This window comes from Manis pentadactyla, chromosome 13 (assembly GCF_030020395.1).
Source record: "Manis pentadactyla isolate mManPen7 chromosome 13, mManPen7.hap1, whole genome shotgun sequence".
NCBI classification, from domain to species: Eukaryota; Metazoa; Chordata; class Mammalia; order Pholidota; family Manidae; genus Manis; species Manis pentadactyla.
In genome coordinates, this window is record NC_080031.1 from 8,901,976 (window position 1) to 8,928,725 (window position 26,750).

Sequence of the window (26,750 nt, forward strand, 5' to 3'; positions counted from 1 at the left end):
TTCTACCTGTTAAAATTGAAAGACATATTGGATGGATAAAATTTTCCCTACCCAAACTATTAAACATTTATAGAATAGTAACATTCATTTTAATTAGAGCAAGTAAATATTATCTACTAGCCCTTATTTTTTTTTAATTGAAGTATCACTGATATAAAATCTTATACTGGTTTCAGGTGTACAACACAGTGATTCAACAGTGACCGATATTATTAAACCCACACCACTACTGGTGCAGTTACTATCAGTCAACGTAAGAAGATATTACAGAATCATTGACTATATTCCCCATGCTGTACTACTATCCCCAGCACAAACTTACATTATGATTGAGAAGCCTCTATTTTCTAAACATAAGTTTATTAGTAGTTTGCTGTGTGCCTCTGGAAAAAGTGAAATAAAGTATATCTAGCTCAATTTGCCCAATTAATGAGAATTAAATAACAAATAGTTCATTTGCCTATTGTCCCCCTACTTGATCACATTCTCCTAAAAAGCAAGGAATTTATATTTCACATCTGATCATATTTAAAGCAATGCATATTAAATGGCTGGACAGAGGTAGAGACGGATGGATGCACAGACAGATGGATACATGAATAGATGGATCATGGGTAGATATCCAGATATTTTAAATGAGCAAGTATGTCAGTGAATGAATTCTGCCCCTGATAACCATTATAAATTGTTGCCAGAGTCAGAAATATAAAATATTCACAGGGTTCAGCAAAAATTGTCTAATTATAATTGTCTAATAAACTAAATAAGTAAAAATAAGGTGACATCACTACATAGGGACATTTCAATATCTCTCCCACTCCACTTTCCCCCCAAAAGCCTTGCAACTAGTCAACTTACTAGTACAACCCACGTGTGGTAGAATGATCCGTGCCACCAACACATCACTACCCCCTCTACAATCAAGGTGACACTTGTGGTCCCCTAAATGTTCCACCAGGAGGTATTTTGGGGGGGCAGCTCTCTAAGAGGGGGCTCCCAGCCCCAGTGGAGGAGTTGAGATACATGAGGTCACGGACCTACTGCCTCTCCCCTTCAAAAGAAACCACCCTGCTCCATTTATTTCAGAATCTAGAGGAAGTTGACAAGGTGTGACAGCCACACAGCACAACATGTGGTGGAGAGTTTACAGCTTGCTGGCTTGGTTCCCCTTACGAGGTAAGCACTTAGAGCTAATGTGTTTTGATGCTCAGTTGATCTAATGTTTTGCTGAATCTACCCATCAGTCAGCCAGCTGCATATATGGAGGACCTGCTACAGAAGACAACCCAGGTAACTTTGTGAATACTTTCCAAGCTGTACCAAAATCAGTGGAGGGATGGTATTGCCTTTATTTAATCTCCTGTTCAATTGTTAAAGGGTATAGACAGGATCATTGTAGTATGTGTGTCTGTGGGCCTCTATGTTATGGCAAAATGTTACAGGCGTAACAGGTGCTGCCTTTTTAACGGTATACCAGTTGAAAGAGTATCCGTTTGGGTTTTTAAAAACTTCCTTGCTGTTTAATAAGCCTTAGCCAAATAATTTCTCTAAAAGCCAATTTCTGAATCTTGAAATAAAGATAATAACAACATTTGATCAAACTCCATGGATTGTTGTAAGGATCAAACTTCAAAGGTGGAAGGACTTGTTAAATAATAGTGTATACAGCTCTTAGTTCAGGGTAATAATGAACCCAGTCAAAACTTTGTGCCGATTTTTTTGTCAGTTATGCTTTGCATTCCATTACAATTTTCAAATTTGAATTGAATGTTGAATTCTAATGTAGCATTATGAAAATTAGAGAAAGGTATGGTTACACCTTTTTAGTGCAGGGGTCAAATTATTCCTCCCCAAAAGTAGAGGCAGGGTGTAGGTGTCCCTGAATCTCTGATTGCAATTTGTATCACATTCTTGCAAAAGAAACCACATCTTTGAATCTCTATGTTTCAGGTAACCGACCTATCCTTCTAAATCTGCAATATCATCAAACTGTACCAGAAGGGCACTATTTTAAAAGACCAGATTTCCTGTTTTACATAGCACTTCAATTCCCTATTTTATACATTTCAATCAGTGCCTTCTTTTTGATCCTTATTCCCTTAGGATTCAGTTTTGGTAATAAATAATACTAGTTTCTCCAATAAGTGGCTTAAGGAATAGCTAATACATTCAGGAAAAATACATATAGACAGCTAAAATTAGAATGTTTTCGATTACCCCAAAGTTTAAAGTCTTTAACTGACCTTCACTTTTTCAGAATTTGAGTTATTGCCTCATAAAAATACCTCACAAAAATAAGTTTCTAAATACAAACAGCAATCATTATATATTAAGGTAAATCTAAGACAAATCTTTTAGAATATAAATTATTCAATAATCTTAATGAAGACAGGAGATAAATATATTTATTGTGTCATGAGCAAGGCTGGGCACTTTATGTCAATTACATTTAATCCTAGCAAAGATACTGAGATAGGTATTAATAACCCTAATTTACATATGAAAAAATTGAGGTCCCAAACACATTAGATAACGTGCTTAAGTTTTCACAGCTAGTAAATTGCAACATAAATTTCAGCCTGCACAATGCCAGTGACTTACACCATTTAGAAGATACATTATTGAAAAATCCCAACTTGAAAACTTACCCAGAAGGCATCGAGCACAAATTGTCCCCTCTGACCTAATTGTGCTCAGGCCCATCAGAGCCCCAACCAAGACAAGAGCTGATCACATTGCAAATCATCAATTCTGGCAACACTATACATTTGTCAGCTGTTTTTTAGCTAATTACATTATGGAAAGATCACTGTTCTTTCTTCTACTGTGCAACTTCCATGGCTGCCAAAAATTCATAGACAAGAAAACTCCCATAATCTTGGAGCCTGATCTCTTTTCAGGCTGCTATTCGCGTAAATAGCCCCTAGGATGGAGTAAAACACGGTAGGAATGAAGACTTGTTCAAATTCAACCATTCACCTATGTTGTAAGTGATGAAAATCCACCCATTTGAGCTCTACTCTGGTTATTTGGTGGACAGATAGGGATGTAGGATACAGAAAACATAAAGAACAGTTACAAACTGAGTCAGGTCCTGCTGTTAACTTCTAACTAGGAATAAGTCCCATGTTTGTTAGTACATTAGTGATATAGCTTCTTTAAAGCTCTCCTGGAAATAATGAGATTTTGACAAAGTCAGATTCACATTCACATGTGTAATTTTCTCTGTAGATTTCACCTAACAAAATAATAATAATCCCTTTTTGTAACTACCTGAACTGAAGCATATCTTTTCCCTACTACCTCAGGATAGTCTTTTAAATAGGGCTCTGGTTTGAGACAATTCATTGTGTTTAAAGCTCTGGCTTTAACCAAGCTTTAGTCTTTTTTATTCAACATAACATTTAAGAGCAAAGTTAGCATCCTATTAAACTATGTCATACTGAATATATACATTTACTAATTTTTTAGCTATTCATTGAACTAACACTTAAAATATTACTTTGTGCAAGGCCCTGGGACTGAAATGAATGAGGGACAAACAACTTTTCCATGCGGAGTCTGTAATCTATCCACAAAGACATACTTGGACCCAAATAATTATGAAGTAAAGTGCTCCCTGCTATGATAGAAGTCCATTCAAAGTCTTTGGGGATCTGGGAGAGAGGGCAGGTCATTGTGGGGAAGGAGGGTACAGACTGGTTGGTCAAGTTTGCAAAAGTTATATCATGTGAACTGAGTCTTAGAGGGAGAAGATAAGGCCTCCTAGGCTAAGAGAACAGCATCGACAAGGACAAAGTATCTTCTTGAGCCTGGAACTTTCTGGAAACAGCAAGTGCCCGTTTGCATAGAGCTTCTGGAAGGAAGGATCAGCAGATGAGACTGAAGAATCAGGAGTCAAGTCATCTGGAATTTCGGGCTGATTCCTATAGGCAAGAGGAACCAATAGCAAATACTCTACTGGAGGAAGACACAATGATCAGTTATATTTTTAAAATGTAATTCTAGAAGCAGATGATGATAGATTGGAGGAAGGAGAGACCAGAAGGAAGTTACTGCAACAGTCCAAGAAAGAAACAATGGAGGCCTCAATTAATGTAGTGATAGAAGTGAAAAAAAAAAGGAATAAACTGATTAAAGAGATGTTTTGGAGAGGGAGAGGCCAGGATGCCCCTCACATGTCTGCAGTGGCTGGTGATGACATTAATATGAGGAAACACTGAAACAGGGCAGGTGGAGCATAGAGGGCCCTAGAGATGATGAGTTCCAATTGGACAGGACAAGTTTGGGGTCCTTGAAGGACAGATTTGTTCTCTTCTGTTTTTTAATTTGTTGCATGCAATAATTGGGCTACTAAGGTAAGAAAAAGATTTTATTCTTTTCTCAGCCTACCCTGGTGACCTACAGTAGAGGCAGAGATCACAGATTGCAACTCCCAAAATCATGGGGAGACCTGGGAATCGTAAAAATGGCACAGGCTTTACCTCTGGGCACTTTGGTAGGTGGCAGCCCTTGTGCTTGAGGGAGGGTCGCACATGCTTTGGTGTGAAACTATTCTCTGATAGGACAGTCAGAATGGGACTGGGGTGGAAGTGAGGGTGAAGGTCACAGATTCCATTGCCATATATAAACTAGTCACAATCTATAGCCCCAGGGTCAACTAGCAGGGTCATACCACATTGCCAGGCATGGTGGATGAATCCACTTACAGAGATAAGGACCAAGTCCAGAAGCCAATAATCCACTGTGTAAACATGACCTACCAGCAGTCAGTGGTGACCTTCCAGAAGAAACACCATGGTCACCATTGCCAAGCTCTGTACATTCACATTTGTGGAGCCACATGGGGATAATCTGCCGACTGGAACTCTGAAGCCCAGATAGGGAGGACTAGGAATAGGCACTCAGGGTCTACATGAGAAAGGCTGGGGGTGAACAGAATGTACGCATCTTTAGAGCCTGCAGGGGAGGAAGTGGTGAGCAAAGAATATTACCCACACCCCGTCCCTCTGACGGAGAAGGTGAAAGTTTGCCTCCTAATGTAGGTGAAGAAAAATTTTAAAGATGATTTACAATTTAGTTTGCAACAGCACCGAGAGGATCATGGGGAACTTTCCCTTAGAAGACATGCCATCAAATTAGGTCCACCTACCCACTGGACATGGTAGAAACCCCTGAACATGGCCTTGACACATGGGACAGTATGTCTAAGCACTACAGCTGAAGCAGTGTGGGTCTGTGGCTTCTCACTAGAGCTATTCTTCCTTTCTACAATGATTTCCTCAATCAAAAAGAGGGTCTACCTGTTAATACTGCCACATAAATAGCCCTATAAGGCCAAAAGCAAGGGCTTGGAGCAAAGAGTGGAGGAAACAGCTAACATTCTATGCCTCAAGCACAGCCCTTTGCATCTGAAATGCAGGCACCTAGAGTTGTGGTCAGTGTGGTCAGCGGCCAGATACTGAATTCTCAACAGCAAGAGCAAACACTACAATTATTTAGCATATGTTAAAAAGCCATACTACCTTTCATTACAATTTTGAAGACATTTGTGAGAACTAAATGACACTATTCATAAGCATGCCTATCAAGAAAAATACAGTGGTCTACACATCTTTGAAATGGGAAACATTTATTCATAAACAGGCTGCAGATAAATCTTGCTCCACTTCCATCTCCCCAGAGGCAGGCTTCCTGTCTAGACAATCATTTAACCAAAGGTAAGAACATTGGCAAAACTCCTAAGTATCCATTTTTGGTCCAAAGGATGAAATCAGGGCACGTGGCTTAACAATAATCTTTATTCTATCTTCGATTCAATGTACTAAATTCCCTCCACGCTCACAGTATTCTTATTAATGACAGGAAAGCAAAGATAACTGTCTGTGGTCTGCATTATAGTGCCATAATGAAAGCTGGCATTAAATCATTACTTTTCAAGCTCACACTGCAATGGTTTTTGTAAGAAATGAATTTTAAAGAAATATAAAACATAGTCACTGACCTCTAGAAACTTGTCTGCTTGGGGGAAGCAAAATAATACACAAGAACTAGAGAATAAAGCAAGGATCATAAATGGAATGATTACAGAAGCAGTGCCAGTTAGAAGGTTCTAGATTCAAATTCTTGGCTCGAGCTGCTTAACCTTAGAAAAAGTTCCATCATCATTTCAAAGCATCTCTGCTAATATACTTATTACTCAATTATGGGTTGCTTTTATAGATGAGAATATTTCTAAATGACCCAACCTAAGCAGAATTCTCACCTTTTGCCTCTGCATTTTTTGAAAACACAATCTCTTTTTATTGACTCGTTGTTGTTCATTATAGTATTGGCTGACGATATGGGTATTTTTCCATTAGAATTCAAGCAAATTTGTTTCCCATGAAAGTCAATATGAGTACAATACAATAACTCTGGGATATTACTGCCAGAGGCTAGATTGAAATTAATGACCTACAAATGGAACAAACTAGAAAGTCTGCACCAATTAATTCCCAGAGCTCTCCAAAGCCCTTTTCCTAATTCTTGAAATTTATCACAAGGAAATAAACTCCCCTTGTTTCTTTTTTTTTTTTAAGGTCTAAGATGATGCGGTTAAAACTCATTACATTTGCTATTCATAATTTATAACCCACGGTATTCTCTGATTTATGGAAATGTTTTGTACTCATTGATAAGAATCATCTTATGCCCAGAAAACAAATTTTTTTTGTAATTTAAAACATAAAAAAATAACAAATAGCAATAAATATGCCAAATCAGCAGTAATGCCAATTTATTTTTCTATCAATTTCCTTTTGGGGAGGATAAATTTGCAGCTGCTTAGAACCAACCAACTGTTCCTCATGCTCTGGGGGTTGTGATCTGGGGAATTTACAAAGTGCTGTTGTGGAATATTAAATTGGAAGAGATGTGAGAACATCCTCCCTCTGGGTAGAACTCTCCTGCCCGTGAAGGGCAGCCCCTCATCCACAGCTCAGCCATGGGTTGTAACATTCTTTCCTTGAACCCTGGCCATGCAACTTGTACTTGAACGTACAAATCACCCCTTGTATAAACTAAGGACGGAGAAGCCGACTCTTCCAGGGTGTCAACCCTTAGCTATTCCAACCCAGTTCCATGAGCACGGACTTTGAAGCCTACGGAACTAGGTGCAGAACCAGCTCCGGAAGCTGTGTGACCTCAACCTCTGCTCCCCCGTCTGTAGAGCAAGCTGAAGAATGTTTCTTTTATGGAGTTAGTTAGAAAGTTAAATTAAATACAGGTACCATGGCCGGACACGGGTCCTGGTGTATGACATGGCAAGTGCCCAGTATATCTTGGTCAACGTCTCCCTTTTTCCTATGCAAACCCTACCCTTTCCTTCAGACCTCCTTCACGAGGCATCTTTACGGCTCCTCCAGGGCTCCCCACTTCTCGCATTTCTTGGTGTTGACTTGTTTCATTTCTATGAGAAATGTGTAGTAGATGATTGACTGAATGCATGAGGTCGCATGGAGTTCAAGGGGGCACCTCAGCTCGGGACTGGCCGCCTGACGGTCCCCAATTCTCTTCCTCTGCAGAGGCCTTTCTGACTAACCACACGGAAACCGTCGCCGTGGAGGAAGGCCAGACGCTCACTCTGAAGTGTGTCGTTTCTCAAGGGAAGTCCGCCTCCCTGCAGTGGTTGGCCCCGTCCGGGTTCACCATTTTTTTAAACGAGCAGCCTGGTAAGTGAAAGGAAAGTAACTGGCCACCAGCCCTCAACCTGAGGGATTTTCCAGACAGGTTTGTAGGACAGAAACCAGCAATGAGTCACCCACACGGTGGGCTTGGCCCACCTACCGTTACGCGTGAATCACCCCCAGAAGCCTGTTACTTTACACATGACTGCTTTTCTTGACAGGAAGTCTGAAATGGAAACCCCACCAGAAGGGTTGATAAAGGGGGCTCAAATTACAAAGAGCATGTCCACACCCCCGCCTCACCCCCAAGTCACTTTGTGACTCTCACTGGGACAGGCAGCAGACTGCCTTGGGGGCCACTGGCCTCCAGCAGCCAACACCAGCGCCCCACATCTGGAGCCAGCTGCTCCGTGTTCCCTCTGTGCAAGCCGATGTCGCATCACAGACACCACTTCCAGAAACCTCTCCTGTTGGTCCGAACATAAAACCATATCATTAAGCAATAGGAAATGACAGCACATAGTACTTTGGAAAGAAGGGCCAGCATTTTTCTCTCCACACACATTGAGACCATTTTATATCTCCTCAAATATTCTGAACTGCCTGACACTTGGGAGAGTCTCCAAAATGGCAAATTTCATTCTGTTTTGTGAAAGCAGAGCCTCCAAAAAATTTGATAGGCTTTGAAAACATAAAATAGAGATACGCTCAATGTAAAATAACTATTATTTCAAGCCAAACCAACTATTAATACTAGGTTCTACGTGAAGTAGAGAAGATTCTGTTAAATAATGCTTCCTGTTCTTTTGGTTTGGTGTTTGCTAAACTAGGAGAAGATGGACATTCTCAAGTTTCCACAGCAAAATGCCTTGATCTAGCTCTGTGGTTCTCCACCGAGGGTAATTTTTGACCTCCAGGGGGCATTTGGCAGTGTCTGGAGATAGTTTTGGTTGTTTTAAACTGGGGAAAGGCAGAGGGTCCAGCATCCAATGAGTAGACATGCCGGTGATGCTACTAAACATCTTATAATTCATAGTATAGTCCCCCACGACAAAGAATTACCGATTCAAATGTCCATAGCACTGAGGCTGAGAAGTCGTGAGTTCTAGCTCATCTAACATCAGTGTCCCAGGGCACACGACCCTCATTCCAGATGAGTAACAACCTTCGTCAGCCATTCAAGGCTTACCTATTTTAGGCTTGTTCATATTATAAATCTTAAGCGTTAAAACAAAACAAAGAAAACCACTCATTTCAGGATCCTCTGATTGGCTAATGGATCTCAGACCTGAGGTCATCCTAGGTCAACACAGAATCAAGAGATACACTAGCTATTGGCTGGCACTCTCCCAGAGCTTGCTTTCTTATTTTTTACTTATTAATGCTTTTGCCATTGGCTAAACACTGGAATGGTCTAAGTCACACTCTTTGGGAAACTTCAAATAATAATGACCTTTTAAAATTAAAAAAATAAGACGCACCCAGCTGGAGCAATGAATATCGGTGCATTTATCTGCCATTCTTCTAATTTACTGGGACAAGACTACCTCCTACGAACCAGATTTCAAATAGGTAAATCATATCATAGTGGGCATTTTTCATAATGTAAAAAAAAAAAAATTCTTTAAAGCCCTCCTGCAACTCGAGCCCTCCACCAGCCTAGTGCTCTTAATTTCCTCTAAGTAGACATAAAGCAAACTGTTTATTTCACAGATCCCAGTATTGAAATGTTCCGTTTCCTAAACCAAGTTAGAGCTATAGAGCGGCATTCGGCTGGGAACGCTAGAATCTGGAAGGCAGCTCAGTCGAAGAAGTGACATTTATTCCTTTGAAGTGTGAAAACCAAAAAGCTATTCCTGTGAATAATCAACCCACTGAGAGTCTGTATTCATCTGATCGCTCTTCTCCTAACGGCTTTTCCCCTCTCGTGCAGCTTTAAAGAATTCCAAATACCAGCTCCTCCACTACGCCCCCACTCAGCTGTCCATCAGCGTGCCTAACGTGACCCAGCAAGATGAGGGCGTGTACAAGTGCTTACATTACAGTGACTCGGTGAGGACAAAGGAAGTGAACGTCGTTGTGCTGGGTAAGTGCCTGACAGCCAGTGAAACCCGGGATGGGAGGGACACACTTCGGAACACGATACATCATTTTTAAACTTGACATTTTTGTTTAATAACATTGCCTACAGCAAGGTTATTTCCTGGGGGGCATCTCTGCCACCTTTTGTTGAAAGGAAACAAAGTAGCATTTTGAGGGGGTGGGGGTGGGGCGAGTTGTCTTTGGCATCAGTTGACTTTTGTCTCCTGGGAACTAAAAGAAAAGAGAAATAGTATTTGAGGAGCGGCGGCTGTGTGCCAGGCACTGTGCTAAGCTCGAGGGAGTCAGAGATGAATTAGGCACAATCTCTGCCCACAGGGAGTTTGCAAGCTAGTTTAGGAAGGCAGGACACACATGTAAATAAGTAGAGCCTCTGACAGCATATCCACAGGTAGAATGCATTCAGATATAACTGCACTGGATGATCGGCTCACACCCTGTGCCCAGACAAGTTTGTCTCTTCTGTTGGTGGGTGGGTTTGGGAAGGGGATAAGAAGTCACAGCCTCCTGATCCTTTGGGATTTGCTCAGTTCTGTAGACAGTCATGTGCAGTGTAAATCTTAGTATCTTTACTTTTTTTTATTTTTGTGGTGGAACAGATCAATTAAAAACACTGCATTTTATTGATCTCTAAATAACATAATCCCACAACTAATTTCTTAGACTTCTGTTTGAATTTGTATAGTGTAGTGCCTGCCATAAAATAAAGGTATGGTAACAAAGCATCTGGGAAGGAAGGGCTCCCTAGGGGTTTTGAGAACCAATGTGACTCAGCTTCGAGGGTGTCTTCTCCCACCTATTGGCCACCCCCACCCATACTCTGACTCAGGCTGGCTGTGTGCCCTTCTGGGCTCTCAGAACACCCCGTGCACCTCTATCATTGCACTTCACATGTGGTCTTTTAACAGTTTAGGGACTGAGTTCATCACCAAACGATTAGCTCCTTGAAGGGCCTTGTCTTTTCCACATTTGTATCGGAATGAACACACCTAATGACTCCTTCGAGCCGACTTTACAGTGTCTTGATGGCAGATGGATGAGCAGATAAATGCACGTGTGCAGTTCTAGACCCAAGTGTGAAGCAGAAGGGGAAAGAGGAGGAAGTAAGCCTCACCAAAAAGTATTTCCAAGACAGGAGTAGGAGAAAGGACTAATGTGGCCTTTATACAAGAAAGGCATCTTTGATGTTAGAAGCGAACAGAAGTAACTTACTTTGAGATGAGTCATAGACTCATGAAAGTTTAAAGCTGAAACAGAATCCAACTCCTTCATGCCACAGGCAGGAAAACTAATACACCGAGAAGTTGGGAGACTTCACAGGAGTTCTGAATACAGTTGGTGACAGAGATGGGACTAGAATTCAGGTTTCTATCCCTCACCCAGCGCTCTACCAATCAAATACACACAAGAAATTTAAGAATTACTGTATGGGAATTACCATGGATCAGTCACACACTGGGTAACACATACTCTGACTACAGCCAAAGTAGCTGTAAAACCCCTTCAACTGTATTCTGGGAAAGGTCAAATAAAAAAATACGCCCATTATTTAGACCATACCCTACAATGATCCCTATAGGTTATTAGGCTTTGTGCTTTGCTGGGATGTGTAAACCAGCTGATTAAGCACAGAAAAATCCATTTTCTTTTAGCAACTCCTCTCGCGCCAACCCTGGAATATTCAGTTATCAGAAGACAGAATGGAGAAGAGCATATCGTACTCAAATGCTCCACGACGAGAAGTAAGCCCCCTCCACAGATAACCTGGCTTTTAGGGAGCGGCATTGAGCTCTATGGTAAGTGGAGAAAGGGTTTTCTTTGCTCCTTTGTTCTCCTTTCTTCCTAAATTTCCAAAACGTTTTTAAATGTTCTGGCGCCCTCTGGTGGCAGCAGGTGCCAGGAAACATATTTAAATAATTCATCGCTTCTTTTCCAATTATCCTCATAACCGATCAACATAATGCCTTAATTTTGAAAGCGTAATCATGAAAAACATGATTACATGTGTTTTTGTTTTTGTTTTTGCTTAAAACACGGTAGAAACCTAAAATGGAATATTTCTTCTGGCTTCTTAAAATTTGATAACATTTCATCAAAAGGTACAATACAGCTGTTACCTCTGAGCATAACCTTTTGAGCAGGCGTAAAATTGAAAACACATTTCACATAATGCATGTAACTGGAACAGACGCGACTCCTCTTTATACAGTATGTACTACGTCATACCCCCAAAGACAGATACAAATATTATGGTAACAAAGGATCTTAATTTTGATTGGATGGAAGCAGGATTCAAGTAATTGAAGTAGGATGACTAGTTATCAGGCTTGGGAACTACTGAGAGTTTGTTTACATTTCCACAGACATTACATTTGACTTTCAGTGATCTGAGATTCAGTGTAGTGTCAATTCTACTTCGTTATAAGACCTCCCCTTTAATTTGCCTATTCCATCAACCTGAGTAGGGTTTTGGGTCTTTGTGTTTCACAACATCAGGCTGTCCTTGTGAAACCACAAAAAACCAGCTTTAGGGGTTTTTTCCCCTCTCAGTAGCAAGGGTTGATAGAAACCTTTCCGCTCTTGTTCATCTGCTCCCCATCGTGACAAGGGGGGAGCACGTACAAGGCAGGCAGCTGGCTGAAGTTAGAATGAGGTTAGACGCTCGTCAGCTTTCCCAGACGTCAAGGCCGTTGGCCTCCAAGAGAACCAAACCCAGCCAGTAGCCTTGAACGGCCACAACCTCACATACCTCTTTAAATTGCTCCATAGGTAAAACACACCATGAGTTTGAAGCTGATGGGAAAAAATGCACTAGCACCAGCACGCTCAGAGTCCACACCTACGGCCCACACGCCACAGCGGACTGCATCGTCCGACACGAGGGCTTGCGGGGAAGCAGGCTGGTAGCCCCTTTCCGGTTTGAAGATTTGGGTAAGAAAAACTCATGATCGTCTTTAGCCATTTTTACTTTACCTTAATATCACACTATCAAAGTTAAATGGAGTACGAAACGCCCTTCAGAGTCTGAATACTGTCGACGAAGCTCTCCTTACTAGCAAACTAACCACTTGAACTCTCTCCAGCTGGGTGACCCAGGGGCACCTGTTCCCACAATCAGAGGAACCCCAGAAGTGCAGAGCACCACATGCCAATAGTGTCATGCTTGCTTTTTGATGACAGCTGACTTAACTAGACTTCAGACAGTCATATTGCAGTCATGTTTCCGAAGAGATTATCTAAAGCAACCTGTATCTTTGTTCTTGACCCGAGAGTAACTGAAATACATCTAAATGTGTTGATATCGCTCTACGTTAATAAAAAACACTCAACACAGTCCCATTAGGTCATGATTACTCTTTAGATTTGTTATAACTCTTCTGAAGGTTTTAGTTTAACCATGGTAATATTCAGAGCAAAACAGCAAATAATAATATATTAAGCGTGAAGACGCATTGTCTACATTTTCAGAATCTCTGTGCTCGGACTCCTTCCCAAATGCACAATTGTACGTGTATAATTTTTTGAGCCAAGGAGTATCGAATCACACACCAGCCACTAGGAAGACGCTGGCCTTCATGATTTTACAGGGTACTTCTCAGTAAAAAAGAGATTCCTGAAGTACAAGGATTCATTCCCACTAGTGCAAGAGAAAGCTGTCGGGTGATGATGCATCTGTAGAAAAAGCACTGTATCAAATGAAGTAACAGCTAATGAAAGGTATTTGTCAAGGAGAACCTCACAGTGGGGGAACGGAAGAGCTGCCCCCCCGAGGGCCGCTGCTGAGGTTCACAGCCCGCCCCCCTCAATACCACAGCCTTTGCACTGGTCACTTTCTCATCAAGCCCAAAGTAGTTCTTGAGGAAGCTGCCTGCAGAAGACTCAGGGACCCACAGCCTGGGCTGGGCTGTAATCTGACACAAATATCCCTTCCTCCTTATGACTCATTCCCCTCCGCTGCTCCACCCCCACTGGCAGAGCGGGGGATGTGGGAGGGCCACCAAAGAGAGAACAAGACTCCATTTCTCTAAATGCCGAAAGATTCTCAGATTCTCAAATAAGAGGACCAACCATACTGAAAAAACACATCTTTACTTTTTGGCAATTGTTCAAGCCATCTCCAAACAGAGGGTGAAAATCACAGTTTCTCCGGCTTTATGGCCATTGTTCTGTATGGCTCAAAATCACAGCCATGCAATATTTCTGATCCTAACAATAAGTCAAGACTTGACTTTTATTTGTGATCTAAGTAACGACTATTAAGCATCCGTTGCCAGGTCACCAATAAATGTCTACAGAGTAACTCTAGTTATCAGCTGCTGGTGGCTTCCATTTGTTTCTGAACTTCGTCCTTTGGTGAAGGACATACAGATAGCACAGACTTTTTGTTCATCCAATTAGTTTCAAAAGCTTGATAGCTGAGGATGCTTGAAAACACATTTACAAGTAAGGACTCTGACCCTTCTCCCCACACTCTGCATGGCAGGACCGGGAGGAAATGAGGGCCATGCAAGAACCATCTCCTAGAGGGTCCTGAAAGGGAGCACCTTCTTTTGAAAAACCCACTGTGCAACAGTGGGTGAAGGATAACAGGACACGAGGAGTGGACCAGACATCTTCAAAATGATTTATTTCATCTGTTGAGGATTCCAAATGAGGAATCTTGGTTTCCTATTGCTTTTCTGGAGATGGGGTAAAAACAAATCTTTGAACCCCGGTTCTCAAACGTTTTGATTTCAGAACCCCTCTATACTTTCACAAGTAATGGAGCACCCCAAATAACTTTTGCCCGTGTGAATTACATCTGTCAATATTTACCTGTTAGAAATTAAAACTGAAAAGAACATGTTTAAATCAGTCCTGTGCATATGAACAGAAGGGCATATTTTTATGGAAAAATAACTACCTCTTGCAATGCCAAAACATTAGTGAAAAATGGCATTGTTCTACATTTTGAAAATCTCTTTAGTATCTGGCTTAAAATAAAACAATTGGGTTATCATAACTTCTGCATTTGAGAGATTAGACATCCTCTTCAAACTCACACAGCAGGAAGCATGTGACAGCACTGGATTCAATCCAGTCTGAGACTGACTCCCAAGCCACCTAACTAACAAATAAGTAGATAGATGTGTGAATGGTATTTGGACAGACAGATTGATGGACTGACAGGTAAATGGATATATAGAGAGAGGCAGTGCATACTCTACGCCTACCACTGCCAAACGCACCACTCTGCCGAGGTCCAGCCTGCTGTAGTTCTGAGCCAGGCAGTTGAGCAGATGGGCAATCAGCAGGGTACAGATTCAAAAACCAGAGTATGAGCTGCAGAACACATAGTCTGAGGTTTCTGCGGGGAGCCACGACATACATTCTCCAACCTATTGTACTGAGCACAATGTGGGTAAAATTGCTGTCTGTGGTTACAGAATTTTGTTTCTCTCCTTTCCTAGTTACTGATCAAGAGACAACTTCCAATGCCCTGGAGAGAAGCTCTCTATCCTCTCAAGACCCTCGGCAGCGCACTAGTCCTGGTAAGTGTCAAAACCATTAAAACTTTAAAAAATCATGCCTCCTTGGGAAGGTCGACTTTTCCAGTTCTAAGTTTTAAGAATTATTTTATACTTCAATGTTCAATAAGACCCCCTCCAACCGACTCCAGCTTTGTGGGTTCTGGAGAAGCTCCGTATGAGGAGCAATCACTCAGAGGGAGGAGTTTTAGGGTGTTTAATGCCCTGTACGGTGAGTACTATTTTTCTTCACACACAAAGTTGTGATATTCCAATTTCCTCTGTGGTAAAGGGCAAGGTCGAATTCATTTTTAGAGAGACTCATTTCCTTGTTTTCCCATCTAGAACAGACCAAACACAAAATAAAGACTTGGTATCAACAAAGAACAAAGAATCAGGGTCTGGAGATCCGGTGCTCTTTGTCATCACATAACAAGATCATCTTTGAAAACACTTTGGTTACTTACATGTCAAGAACTCCAAGGTCTTTGATGATGTTACTGAACTATAAATGCAGAGGAATTTAGAAAGCCTGGCTTATAATTCCATATTTTTAGACAGCAAACCTACTAGGTAATTAATGCTGGGCAATGAGCATATATTTATCTTTGTATTTTACCTAGCTGCTTGGTACCTGGCAACAGCAGGTACTCAGAAAACACAGAATGGATGAATGAATGAAGAGATGAATGCAGGCATTTATGATGTTATTTTGAGAGAGATAACCTTACCCAGACAGGCGTAAATTCCTCCATGTCCTCTTGCTGTTACAAATAGTGTCTCCATAATAATTTCATTTGGTGGGATAAGTGCTTTCATATCATTACCCTCTTCATAGTTCTGAGTATCAGATCACATTAAAAAAAATTTTATCTCGAGTAATATTTAAGAGTAAATCTTTGGGGTTTTCAAACCGTGATGAAAACAGTATGGACCATACAGTTTTTTGAAGAGCAATGGAAATTGCAAATAGTGTGAAGTAGAATAACCACATTACTTGCTTTAATCATCCAACATGTTTAAACGTGTTTAGAATCCAGTTGTCTTTAAATTGGCTTACACCACTACTAACCACTTCAATTTTCTGTTCTGCCTTTTCAGATATAACATAAGATTTAAGAAATATGGTTTCTAAATTTCCTTTCAGCTTTCAATTTCCACGACTTTATTACTGTCAGTAACACTCATTTTCAGAATGAGTGGTTTCATTCCCCTCAGGGTCCACATGGTGGCGCTGTGCAATGGGCTAAAAACAAGAGTCTGCAGAGAAAAAAAAAATTGCAAGGATGAGCAACACAATCAAAAAAAGAGATCTCTTATTTTTATAATTCTCTTCCCTAGCAAAAACGTCACAGTGCATTCCACTTCTAAGGGGGAAACAAGGATAGGTTTGAATGACAACAGGGCCTATTTTTCAACATAAAAATCATCACTTTGTGCATTTCAGGCTGTTAGGTTTCTTATATAAAGCTTGGGCCGCCCTTCTTCATTTGTTCAGGTGTTGTCTCGAAGCATCCTAAAGACCTTCTCACTAACAGGACTGCCTCAGGAAGGAAGTATAGAATAATTAATGGTTTAACTTTTGGGCTCTGAGTTTGAATATCAGCCCTACCACTTATTTGCTGCAGGACCTTAGACAAGTCACTTAACTTCTCTAAGCCTCTGCTCAGAGCTGTGGTGAGAAATAATATATACCAAATGTTCAGTTTGAGGACCAGCACAGTGTAAGTGTCTAATAAACATCTGTCTTTAAAAAAATAGGGCAAAAAGAGCCTAGCCATCTACAACTGTTTTTGGAAGACGTCAGTAGTTCAATAATGATCTTGTTGTTTTTTTAGAGTCTCACTTAATTTGGTTTCCAAAACTGCTTTGGAAGGATATGTGTATATATGCATGCCATACATAGGCATATGTATATGTCATGTATACATATATACATATCATAATCATGTATACATATATAGTCACACTATATGTTATGTCTTGCTTTCTTTCATCTCAGTCGCAGTACTGGAAGGTTCTAGTACATCAGAGATTGGCAAGGATGGGGAAGAACAAACCACTCAGGACCCTGATGTGACCAGTGGTAAGTGTCCCCCACCACATTTAGAATGAACACTTGACATTTTAACCTCTTAATCAATAAATCCATCGGCCCTTTCCCGTCTTCATTTTTCTTGACCTTTCTATGGGTTAATCACTCCCTTGCTCCTTGACTTAGTCGCCTCCCTGGCTTCCCAGACACACTCTGGTCCTGTGACTTTTTGCTAACCGCTCCCTCTCTGTCTCCATTAGCTAACTTCCCTTCCTCAGAGCTCTGACTTCTGAAGTGCGGCTATACTTCTGATTTTATGTCTCCATCCTTGGTTCTTTCCTTAATTCTTAAAAAGGTTATCCATTCCCGAGATTGTTAGTGTTGCCACCAGGCAGAAGATTTCCACATCTCTATTTCCAGAACATTCTCTGGAGAATTAGTCCATTTCATTTCCTACATACCTCTTGCTGAATTTTCTGCCATCATCCTCGGACTTGACATTGCTGAAATCTGAACAGCATCTTTTTCCACAAAATCAGTTTGTCCAGAGAATCACAAGGGCGAACACATATTCTTCTGTGAACCTTAACCCCATTTTGATGGCACTGCCTGCATTTACCCAAATTACCTCTTTTGTGTGTATTCTTTTATTTGTTTGCATATAGAGAGAACTGTCCCTAGAGCATAGGATTGTGTCTTATAGCTCCAACACAATGTAATTGCTTGTTGGTTGAGAAAAGAAGACCGGGACATTAAGCAAAACTAGGGCCCATGGAGACAGAATTTAAGGTTGAGAAAGACCTTGAAGGTCTCATCTGGTTTACCTCCAGAGGCCCTCATGGAAGACCCCATGTAACCTCGCCAAGAGTAGTGAGTTCTCACTTCATTTGCATAGTTTTTCTAACTCCTTAACAATTTCTCTGGCTACTTAACCCTACTTTGCTGTAAAATCATTCCTTATAGCTAATTTGAATCCCCTGGCTATAATTTAAGTCCATATTCTCATGTTTTCTCTAGAAATGAAAAATGACTGGTTCAATATCTATGTAACTTAAAAACATTGTTCAGGTCATTCCACAGAATTGCTTTGTTTATTCGTATGTCTGTTTGCTTGTTTTCCGAGAATAAATGACTGTCCTTACTTGCAGGGTAAACTTCTAAGTTTCTCGATGTCAGTTGCCTAGTAGCCCACACTAGATTTTGGAAGTATTGTGTATATTCCTCAGTGACCAAAAAAGCCCCCCAAAACCTCTTAAGCAGTCTAAAATCTGCTCATTTTCCTTATCGCAGCACATCCGCGGCACATGGGATTGACGAGGAAGAAAAGTGGCATCTTGCTGCTCACTCTGGTGTGCTTCCTCATCTTCGTGCTGCTCATCATAGTCCAGCTCTTCATTATGAAGCTTCGGAAAGCCCACGTGGTGTGGAAAAGAGGTGAGTGGACAGAGAACCTAATGGAGGCTAAAGGATGCTGGAACAATTGGCTAGAGAAAAGGAACACTGTCAATCCAAGCTCCCCTGCTAGATGCTGCACAATCTATTTGATAAATGTTGCCATTCACATGAGCAGTTATTTGTTTTGCAGTAAACACAGGATGTGAATTTCCAGGGACTGTCACCAAAGAATGCATAACTAAGGGAACTACAGTAGCTCTGGGAACTGGTGTTAAATGACAGAAGCTTCAGTTCACACAAGGACACTAAGTAGAGAGCTCATTCATTCATTCACGCATTTACTGAGCACCTACTATGTGCCAGAGTCTGTTCCAGGTACTGGGGACACATCTGTGAACAAGACACACAGGTTCCAACTCTCAAGTTCATATTCTAGGAATGGTCAATCAAAGGTTGACTGTTTTGGTCCCGTTCTTACTCTGAAAGAATGCACTCAGGCGCCCTCAACCACAATATGTTAGTAATTTTTCCTAAGCATTCTAGCTAAAAAGTCATCAGTGGAAGCAAAAAAATACATATATATTATTGAGTTAGCATGAAAGATACCTATCAAAACACATAGACTCAACACATATCAGAGCTGGAAAGGACCTTAGAAGTATATATTAATAACTAGAATAACGATCTACTCAATTCATTCCATAAATGTGTGCCAGGTTCAAGTCCCTCTTTAGTTCTGAGTGATTATTTAGACCTGGGATGTCTAATACAGTAGCCACCACATGGCTATTGAGCACTTGAAATGTGGCCAGTCACTCCTGAGATGTGCTGTCAGGGTAAGATACCCAATTTTGAAGACTCAGTCTACACACATACATAAGAATATAATATGTCTAATAATGATACACTGGATCTACTAGTTAAATAAAATATATTATTAAATTAATTTCACCTGTTTTTTTAACCATGGCTACTAAAATTTTTAATTATCCATGTGACTATTGGACAGTGCTGATTTAACCACTCATGGCTTGGAAACCTCCAATAGCAGAGAATTCATTATGTCCAAGGTAAAACACTACATCTTTGAATGGCCCTGAACTTCTTAAAACTACCACTTGTCCTAGTTTATTGTCAGTCTTTCTCGACTGACGTCACGGAAGACTAATATTCTCATCCTAAACAGACATAGAGACAGGGTCTGGTTTCCAACTGTACCTGCAGGAGGCATATGGCAGAGTATTGTTTCACAATCTCCCATTAATGCGTCAGCCCCATAGTTCTTTAAGGGCTACTGGACTTGTTCCTTCCCGAAGGACAATACTTGACTCTAATCTACTGTCATTTGACATCCGCAACTCGTACACTGCCTAGCACAGTGCCTGTAAGAATCATAGCAAAGAATAAAAAATGATTTATTGAACGAATAAGGACATGACGTATGGCAGGTGAAGTGATAAGTCTGTTACTGTATAAAAACAGAGGTATCATCTTATTCAAACGCTCATTTCTCCATACAGATGATGTCTGTGGCACCAAGAATCAGTAACTTAATTTTCTCTTCTTGCAGAAAATGAAATTTCAGAACACACTCTAGAAAGTTACAAATCAAGGTCAAATAATGAAGAAACATCATCCCAAGAGAAAAATGGCCAAAGTAAGTCAACCCTGTGACCTGAGATTTGAAAAATGAAGTTCATCTTTTTGTTGACTTTAATGGGGAGGGTAAAAATAAAAGTTTGATTTTTAGTGCTAGGAAGTCAATTACCTAAATCCTCTCAGAAAACATAAGGAAGTGCATCTTAAAAAGTAAAAACAGTTAAGACCATGTGCCTCTGGGAAGCCATCCCTGAGCTCTCACTGTTGCTCATAGGCTCACCCCTGGACGTACCTCCAGAGCTCCAGAGCATCACACATACGCCTTTATCTACCATGTTGCCATTTTTGGTGTGTTGTTTAGCTACCACAATATTCCTGAGTAGCTGGATTTGCTCTGTGTGTAACCCCAGATTCCTGCACAGGGATTGGCACAGATGGAATGTCCAATAAATTTATATTGAATACATGAATACAAGTCTTGACTAATTCAAGTAGAAATGCTTCCTGTCTTTGGGATTACTTCATTGCAATGCGTCAACCAAAATATATAAAGAAAAAGAAGAGCCCAAGAGGAGTTTGTGTGTGTGTGTTTTGTTTTGATCTTCAGCAGCTAGGACTGTAGTCAAGCAAGAGTCTTATACTGCCCAACCTCTATGCATTTGAGTTTATTACACGTGTCAGAAATGCAGTGAGCTTTGCTACTAGATTCTATGGGCTTTATTGAGGTTTTTGCAGGAAGCTTGTCTTTTCAATACCTCTGACTTTTGGGTTTTGACCTAGTAGGGTGTGAAGTGGAAAAGAATAGTGGTACTAGCAGGGAGAGGGGCACCAGTGAGCGGGGCTGTGTGAAAACTGGGGGTGGAGGGGAAAATGTGGGTGAGCTACATATGGTCTGTTGTATCACACATATGTTTCTATGCCGTCAGTCGCCTCATACTCAACTGGCAAGTAGGAGGATGATGTCAATATAATGTATAAATTGGATTGCTTCCTACGCTGACTTTCCTAGGCAAGGAGAACCAAGACAGTGGGAGTAGAATTATAACCTTTAGCAGGCAACGAAAAGCCCTCGGCTCAAGCAGAGGTGCTCGGCAGTTCAATTTTAACAAAAGTTTAAAATGAGCACCCGCACTCTAGGCTCCCTCTCCTGAAAGGTCCACTGCCAGGGCCTTGACACAGATCATGGGAAGTGGGGTTCCGACCTCCACGTCTGTCCTCCTTCCTACAGAGCCCTCAAATTCAGAATTTCAACTACTGCTTTTACTCACCTAACAGGTGTCTTCTGGAGCTGTCTCCACGTACAGAGTTACATAAGCTTTGAGTGGTCCACCCCAACCCTATTTTTCCCTTAAGCCCTGGTACTTTTAGTATGAAAGTTTGCTAAAAGCAATGCATATTTTTTCCAGCAACACATATGTTATTCCACAGCAGAAATGTCTATATATTTTATTTCAGGTTTATTAGTATATTGTTTATATAACAAGACTTCTTAAAAGATTACACTACAGCAATGTGTTCAGATCATTTATATGCATCAGTGGATTCCAGATTTGACTTTTAAAGACATTCGCACGTGGACCTGAACATACCACGGGCCATCAGAATGTTTTGGATAAATGCACACAACACTGTTCTAAATAAATTTTCATCTTTGACATGCTTTTCTTTCAGCTTCTCACTCTAAGAGCTACGTGAACTACATCACACAGTGGTACTCAGAAGCAAAAACAAAGAGGAAGGAAAATGCACAAAATGCAAAATTAGAAGGACAGCACACTTGGATACCAGAGAGCATCGTGTAGTGCACGCCCTGCAACAGAAAATAGGATTTCAGGGCAGCTGCCTGTCACCTTGGTGGCGCAGCCTGTGGGAAGGAACATCATTACTACCCCGTGAAAAACACAGTTTGTGTGCAATGTGGTATGGTATCCTCCCGTGGTAATCTGACTGGGATTCGGAGCAGCAAAATGAGGACCAAACCATGGACATAAATCTTTGTAGTTAAAAAAAAGAAACAGCCTATTATACGTGACACTACTTCACAGCAGGAGGCAGTCTCCTAAGCCTCAGGATCAGGGTCCACGTGACCAGTTAGCACCTCACCGCAAAAGGAACAGAAGTTTTTGATGCTGAGCTCTAGTCTCCTATTAGAACTACTTAAAAAAAATTTTTTTAATCTTTCCTTCTGGTCTCCAGATTTAAAAAAAAAACTTTGGGATGAAAAAGGTCTAACGAAGCTCCTTAATCCTGTGAGCTTACATTCGGGCAGGACTTGAAGGAGCTGGAACCAGCCATGCGGTGCCAGGGAGACGTGGTGCATAACAGTGAATGAGCTTTAAATAATGAACATGACTGCCCCAAAACCCAAGCGTGAGTTCAAGGGAGGCCCAAAGTTTTGATTTTCTTGCTAAGTCGCAAGAGCTGATCTGGTAGACAAAGTTTTTACCAGGACACCTCGTTACAAAAACATGTACAAAAGAAAACAGTGAATTTAACATACTGATTACCGACCTAATGGGTGCTTTTAAGAATGTATTTAACAAAGAGCAGAATGTATATGGGCTTTTCTGGAGGTCATATTCTAAGCTGTGCTTCCTCCTTTCACTTTCACATGTGAAAGTAACACAGCCTTTTTTTTTTTCTATCAGTTTATTTAAGGTGTAGCAAACTCAGACATTTATTTACAACATTTCTCCTAGTCTGGATCTAAATAAACTAATTCTAAAATATCATCCCCAACTGTCTACACACACTCATGTTTTGAGTTTGTAATTTTTTTCCTTTCTGGCACAAAATATTCTAGGCTTATCTTCCACTTTCCTGTCTCAGCCCTGTACTCAGCCATTTCTCCAAGGATCCCTGGTTCCTTTTAGTGGAAAATGGTATTTAGAAGCCAAGACCCCAGAGCTAGGTGTACGCATTGTTTTGTGGGTATCATTGTTCTCAAGTGCTCTCAGTATAGAAAGCTTAGGAATATAAGAGAATGCACACATATATCTGTATATATGTGTCTATGTGCATGCATATACTTAAATCTATTTATTGAAAAACATGACTTTATTCTAGTTTTCTCCTGGCCTGTATTTGTAACTATCTTTTCTGGAAAACGTGGCTTCCATTACCCTGAATGTATACTGATTTGCTCAATCCCTGTATGCAAACAGTCTCTCCTCTCTGCTACCATCCTGTTCTCCTTGAAGGCGCCCTCCTCTTCCTGCACAGGTCTGGCCCCCATGCTGTGTCCCCAGCCCACCAATGGGCTGCTCTCCTCACCATGCCTGGTCTCTGATGCCCCCCACCGGGGAGCTGCAGTGTATGGAAGCCTGGCCACCCACTTGTCCACACACTCCCCTCACCCACACAAGCTCAGCCACCCCTCTCCAGCCTCCACAGCTTCCCCACCAGCGCCACTGCGGACGCCTACTTTGCTGTTCCCCACTCAGTGACTTGAGGACTGAGTTGTTAGGGAAGAGTGGGAAGTGAAAAAGGAAAAGGGGAATGAACGGATGTCCTGATTTCTAAGAGTTTTAATGAGTAAAGACATCAAGGTGAGACATGTCAGTTATGGTTTTGCAGCACTTTGAGACAGAAATCATTTACCAAATCATTCATATCCTGTGGACAATCCAGAGATGAACAATTTCTCTTCAGAGTGCTGGTCATGGCTGATCAAACCTTGCTTCTGTGTCCTGCTACTTTGAGTCTATGCTTGCAGGTTAATCCCCCCAAAGGACGTTCACTAGGACTGTATCCATTACTCCAGTGCCTTTTACTCAAGAGGCCAGACTAAGGTGCCAACATCACAGAACCATGCAAAGCAGAGATAAGCAAACGTAGCCAATGGCCAGAATCACCTGAGAGGATTTCATAAAACTGGGATCCCCAGGTTTATCCTCAAAGACTGGTCTTAGCAGGTTTAAAGCCAGGGCTTTGGAATTTGCTTTTTTTTTCCTTAAAGCTCCCTGAGTGATTGCAACAGATCGGGGTAGCGCAAACCAACATTTCTCAAAACACAGCTGAAGTAGAAATATTATCATTAAAGCTAATTTAGAAATTAGAAATAATACCTAGAGATATTACATTCTCCTGGAGGCAGAAGGACATTATGAGTCATCTAGTCCTACCTTGTGTAGAACTACACCCCAATGCACAGGCCAAACACATCCTGTGAAGGAAGAACATGCAACGTGCATAGTGCCTAGCCCGTAGCAGCTTCTCAGTTTTTATTTGGCAAATAGCAGAAGGAAGACAGGTAAAGGAAAAACGACGTTTGTAGAGAGCCAACTATGAGCCAGACACTTGGTATGAGTAGGCTAATTTAACCATCACGACAATTTTCAAGGTAGGTATTATGATGCACATTTGACATATAAGAGATACTCTAGGGTCTCCAAATGGCTTAGGAGGTTACACCGATTATTTAGCTAGTTAAAGAGAGAGCCCAGATGCTGCTCTGGGTCTGTCTGGTTTCAGTGTTATGCTCCTTCTATTGCTATATAAGGATGATTCCTGGGGGATATTTAAGATGAAATATGTTGAGCCATTGTCATTGCTCAATTCCTTTCAATTGCCCCTCCCCATTCTCCACCCTTTTCTACCTGCTGGGTGCCCTGGGACACCAACACTTTAGGCTACATCAGTGGGCTCCCTTGACCTCTCCCTGGCACCAGCTGGGGACTGTGGAGTACCAGCAGTGTGTAAGGTTTCTGAGTACTGACTGTCCCCTGGCTGGAGGCCCCAACTCCTGTCAGGCTGTCCTCTGTCTCAGCTTCTGGAATCTACTTGCTTCTTTCACCTCATCAAGCCTAGAGGGATCCTGCATTGTCTTTTGTGGTTCCCCCCAATTTTGTAACTAGTTCATTTAAGTCTTCTCAAATTGCTCAGTTTGAGTGTATCACCTGTCTCCTGCAGAGACCCTAACCAATACAAAACTATGTTTATAGATTTCTCCTATCTCAACAAATCTGAATCTGCTTTCATGTATTATCATAGAAGATTATAATTAGCGAGGGTCTTTGGGGTCATTTCAATCATTTCCTAAAATGTATTTTGAGAAGCAGTGGTGGCCTAGAAATGTTAACAGGTGTTCAGTGAAAAAAAAACAAAAAAAAGTTTTTTGGGGCAAAACAAGTTTGCAGAATGTTTAACTATATGTCTCTCATAGAGGTGATGCACATTAGCATAGTAAAGGCTCTAAAAGTCTTCTTGCAAAGGAATCTGTCTAGATTCATTTAAGCCAGCAAAACTCAAACTTAACCTTATAAAGCAATTCATGATGGCTGCCCACCCACTGGCCATTTGTCAGCATCTCCCTCTTTCTAGTGGATCTGTGGTTTTGTTCTGGTATCCAGCCCACACCGTGTAATCCTGTGCTTCAGAGTAGGTGAGCCCCATCCCCGGAGAAAAGAGAAATCATGACTGGCTAGAAGCAGTCCCAGTCCCATTTTCTCCTTGCTGGCAGTCAGGTTAGGCTTGGATACATGAAACATGCTGGCCATTGAGACATGAATGGAAGTGCCTAGGAGGCTTCTGGGAAGGATGTATCTTAATGATAAAAAGAGATTCTCGGAATGAACGCATTTTCCTTCCTCCAAAATGTTGTCATAATTGCAAGTGATGCCTGGAACTGCCATGGCTATTTTAACCCCATCAGGGAATCTGAGATAATGTGATGAAGACGCCATAGAAGAGACAGAAGGGCATGGAATCCTTGATGATTTTGTTAAGATGTTGAATTTTCAGAATTCCTTGTAAAGTGAGATAAAAACTCCGGATTGTATTTAAACCAGGTGAACTGGATTTTGAATTACTTCCAGCTCTAAACTGGAGCACCATTTGAGCTATAAAACAGCTGTTTCATGGCACATCAGTGTACTAACAAAAACAATTTTGGGAACACTGATCTCGATAAATTCTTTTGTACTATAGATGAGGGAACTGAGGCTCAGAGAGGTTTCCTCAGCCATCAAAGACCATGCAACTAGTTAGTAAGACATTCGGGATTAGAACTCCAATCTCCTGGTTCCTAAAGAGACCAAAACAAGATTCTGCCTCTTTTTTCCATATAATTTATATTCCCAAGGGAACATTTCGTGCTCATTTCTTGCTCATTAGAAGATGGAGCCAAAGAACAACTAAGACATTTCTCTTTAATGATCCTTCTTAATCTTGACTTTGGGGAACTAAGTCAAAAGGATGCTTATATTATTTTCCCTCAAATGATTTGAGAAAACCCAAACCAAGATCTTCCAGGCCCAGGCGTCATTTGTACCGTCTGTCATTAGGTGAACATAACAGATAGCAAAATTACACTCCCCACAGACTGAGCGCACATCAGGTCGTGAGGCTCCCTGCAGATAAAGAAGATGGTTTGAACTGCTCATCATTCACAAGTCCACTAACTGAACCCAACAACATAATCCCCTGTTACTTCCCCTGGTTGAAGTC

The 26,750-nt window shown here is 41.2% G+C and overlaps 1 protein-coding gene across 1 annotated transcript; it reads left to right on the forward strand.

Moving 5' to 3' along the window:
• Positions 1-950: 950 nt before the first annotated feature.
• Positions 951-23,023, forward strand: CRTAM (cytotoxic and regulatory T cell molecule). Its single transcript, XM_036887641.2, has 10 exons — positions 951-1,176; positions 7,566-7,712; positions 9,601-9,753; positions 11,420-11,563; positions 12,537-12,698; positions 15,218-15,298; positions 17,277-17,360; positions 18,600-18,743; positions 20,275-20,361; positions 21,975-23,023. The coding sequence occupies exons 1-10, from the start codon at positions 1,131-1,133 to the stop codon at positions 22,103-22,105; spliced, it is 1,179 nt and encodes a 392-aa protein (XP_036743536.2). The 5' UTR covers positions 951-1,130; the 3' UTR covers positions 22,106-23,023.
• The last annotated feature ends 3,727 nt before the right edge of the window (positions 23,024-26,750 follow it).

What these genes read in the sequence shown, in the direction of transcription:
- CRTAM (XM_036887641.2), top strand. Translation starts at nt 1,131, where the DNA reads ATGTGGTGGAGAGTTTACAGCTTGCTGGCTTGGTTCCCCTTACGAG. An exon ending in AGTGAACGTCGTTGTGCTGG is followed by an intron (nt 9,754 to 11,419) that starts GTAAGTGCCTGA and finishes ATTTTCTTTTAG; the next exon opens with CAACTCCTCTCGCGCCAACC. An exon ending in CCACGTGGTGTGGAAAAGAG is followed by an intron (nt 18,744 to 20,274) that starts GTGAGTGGACAG and finishes CTCTTCTTGCAG; the next exon opens with AAAATGAAATTTCAGAACAC.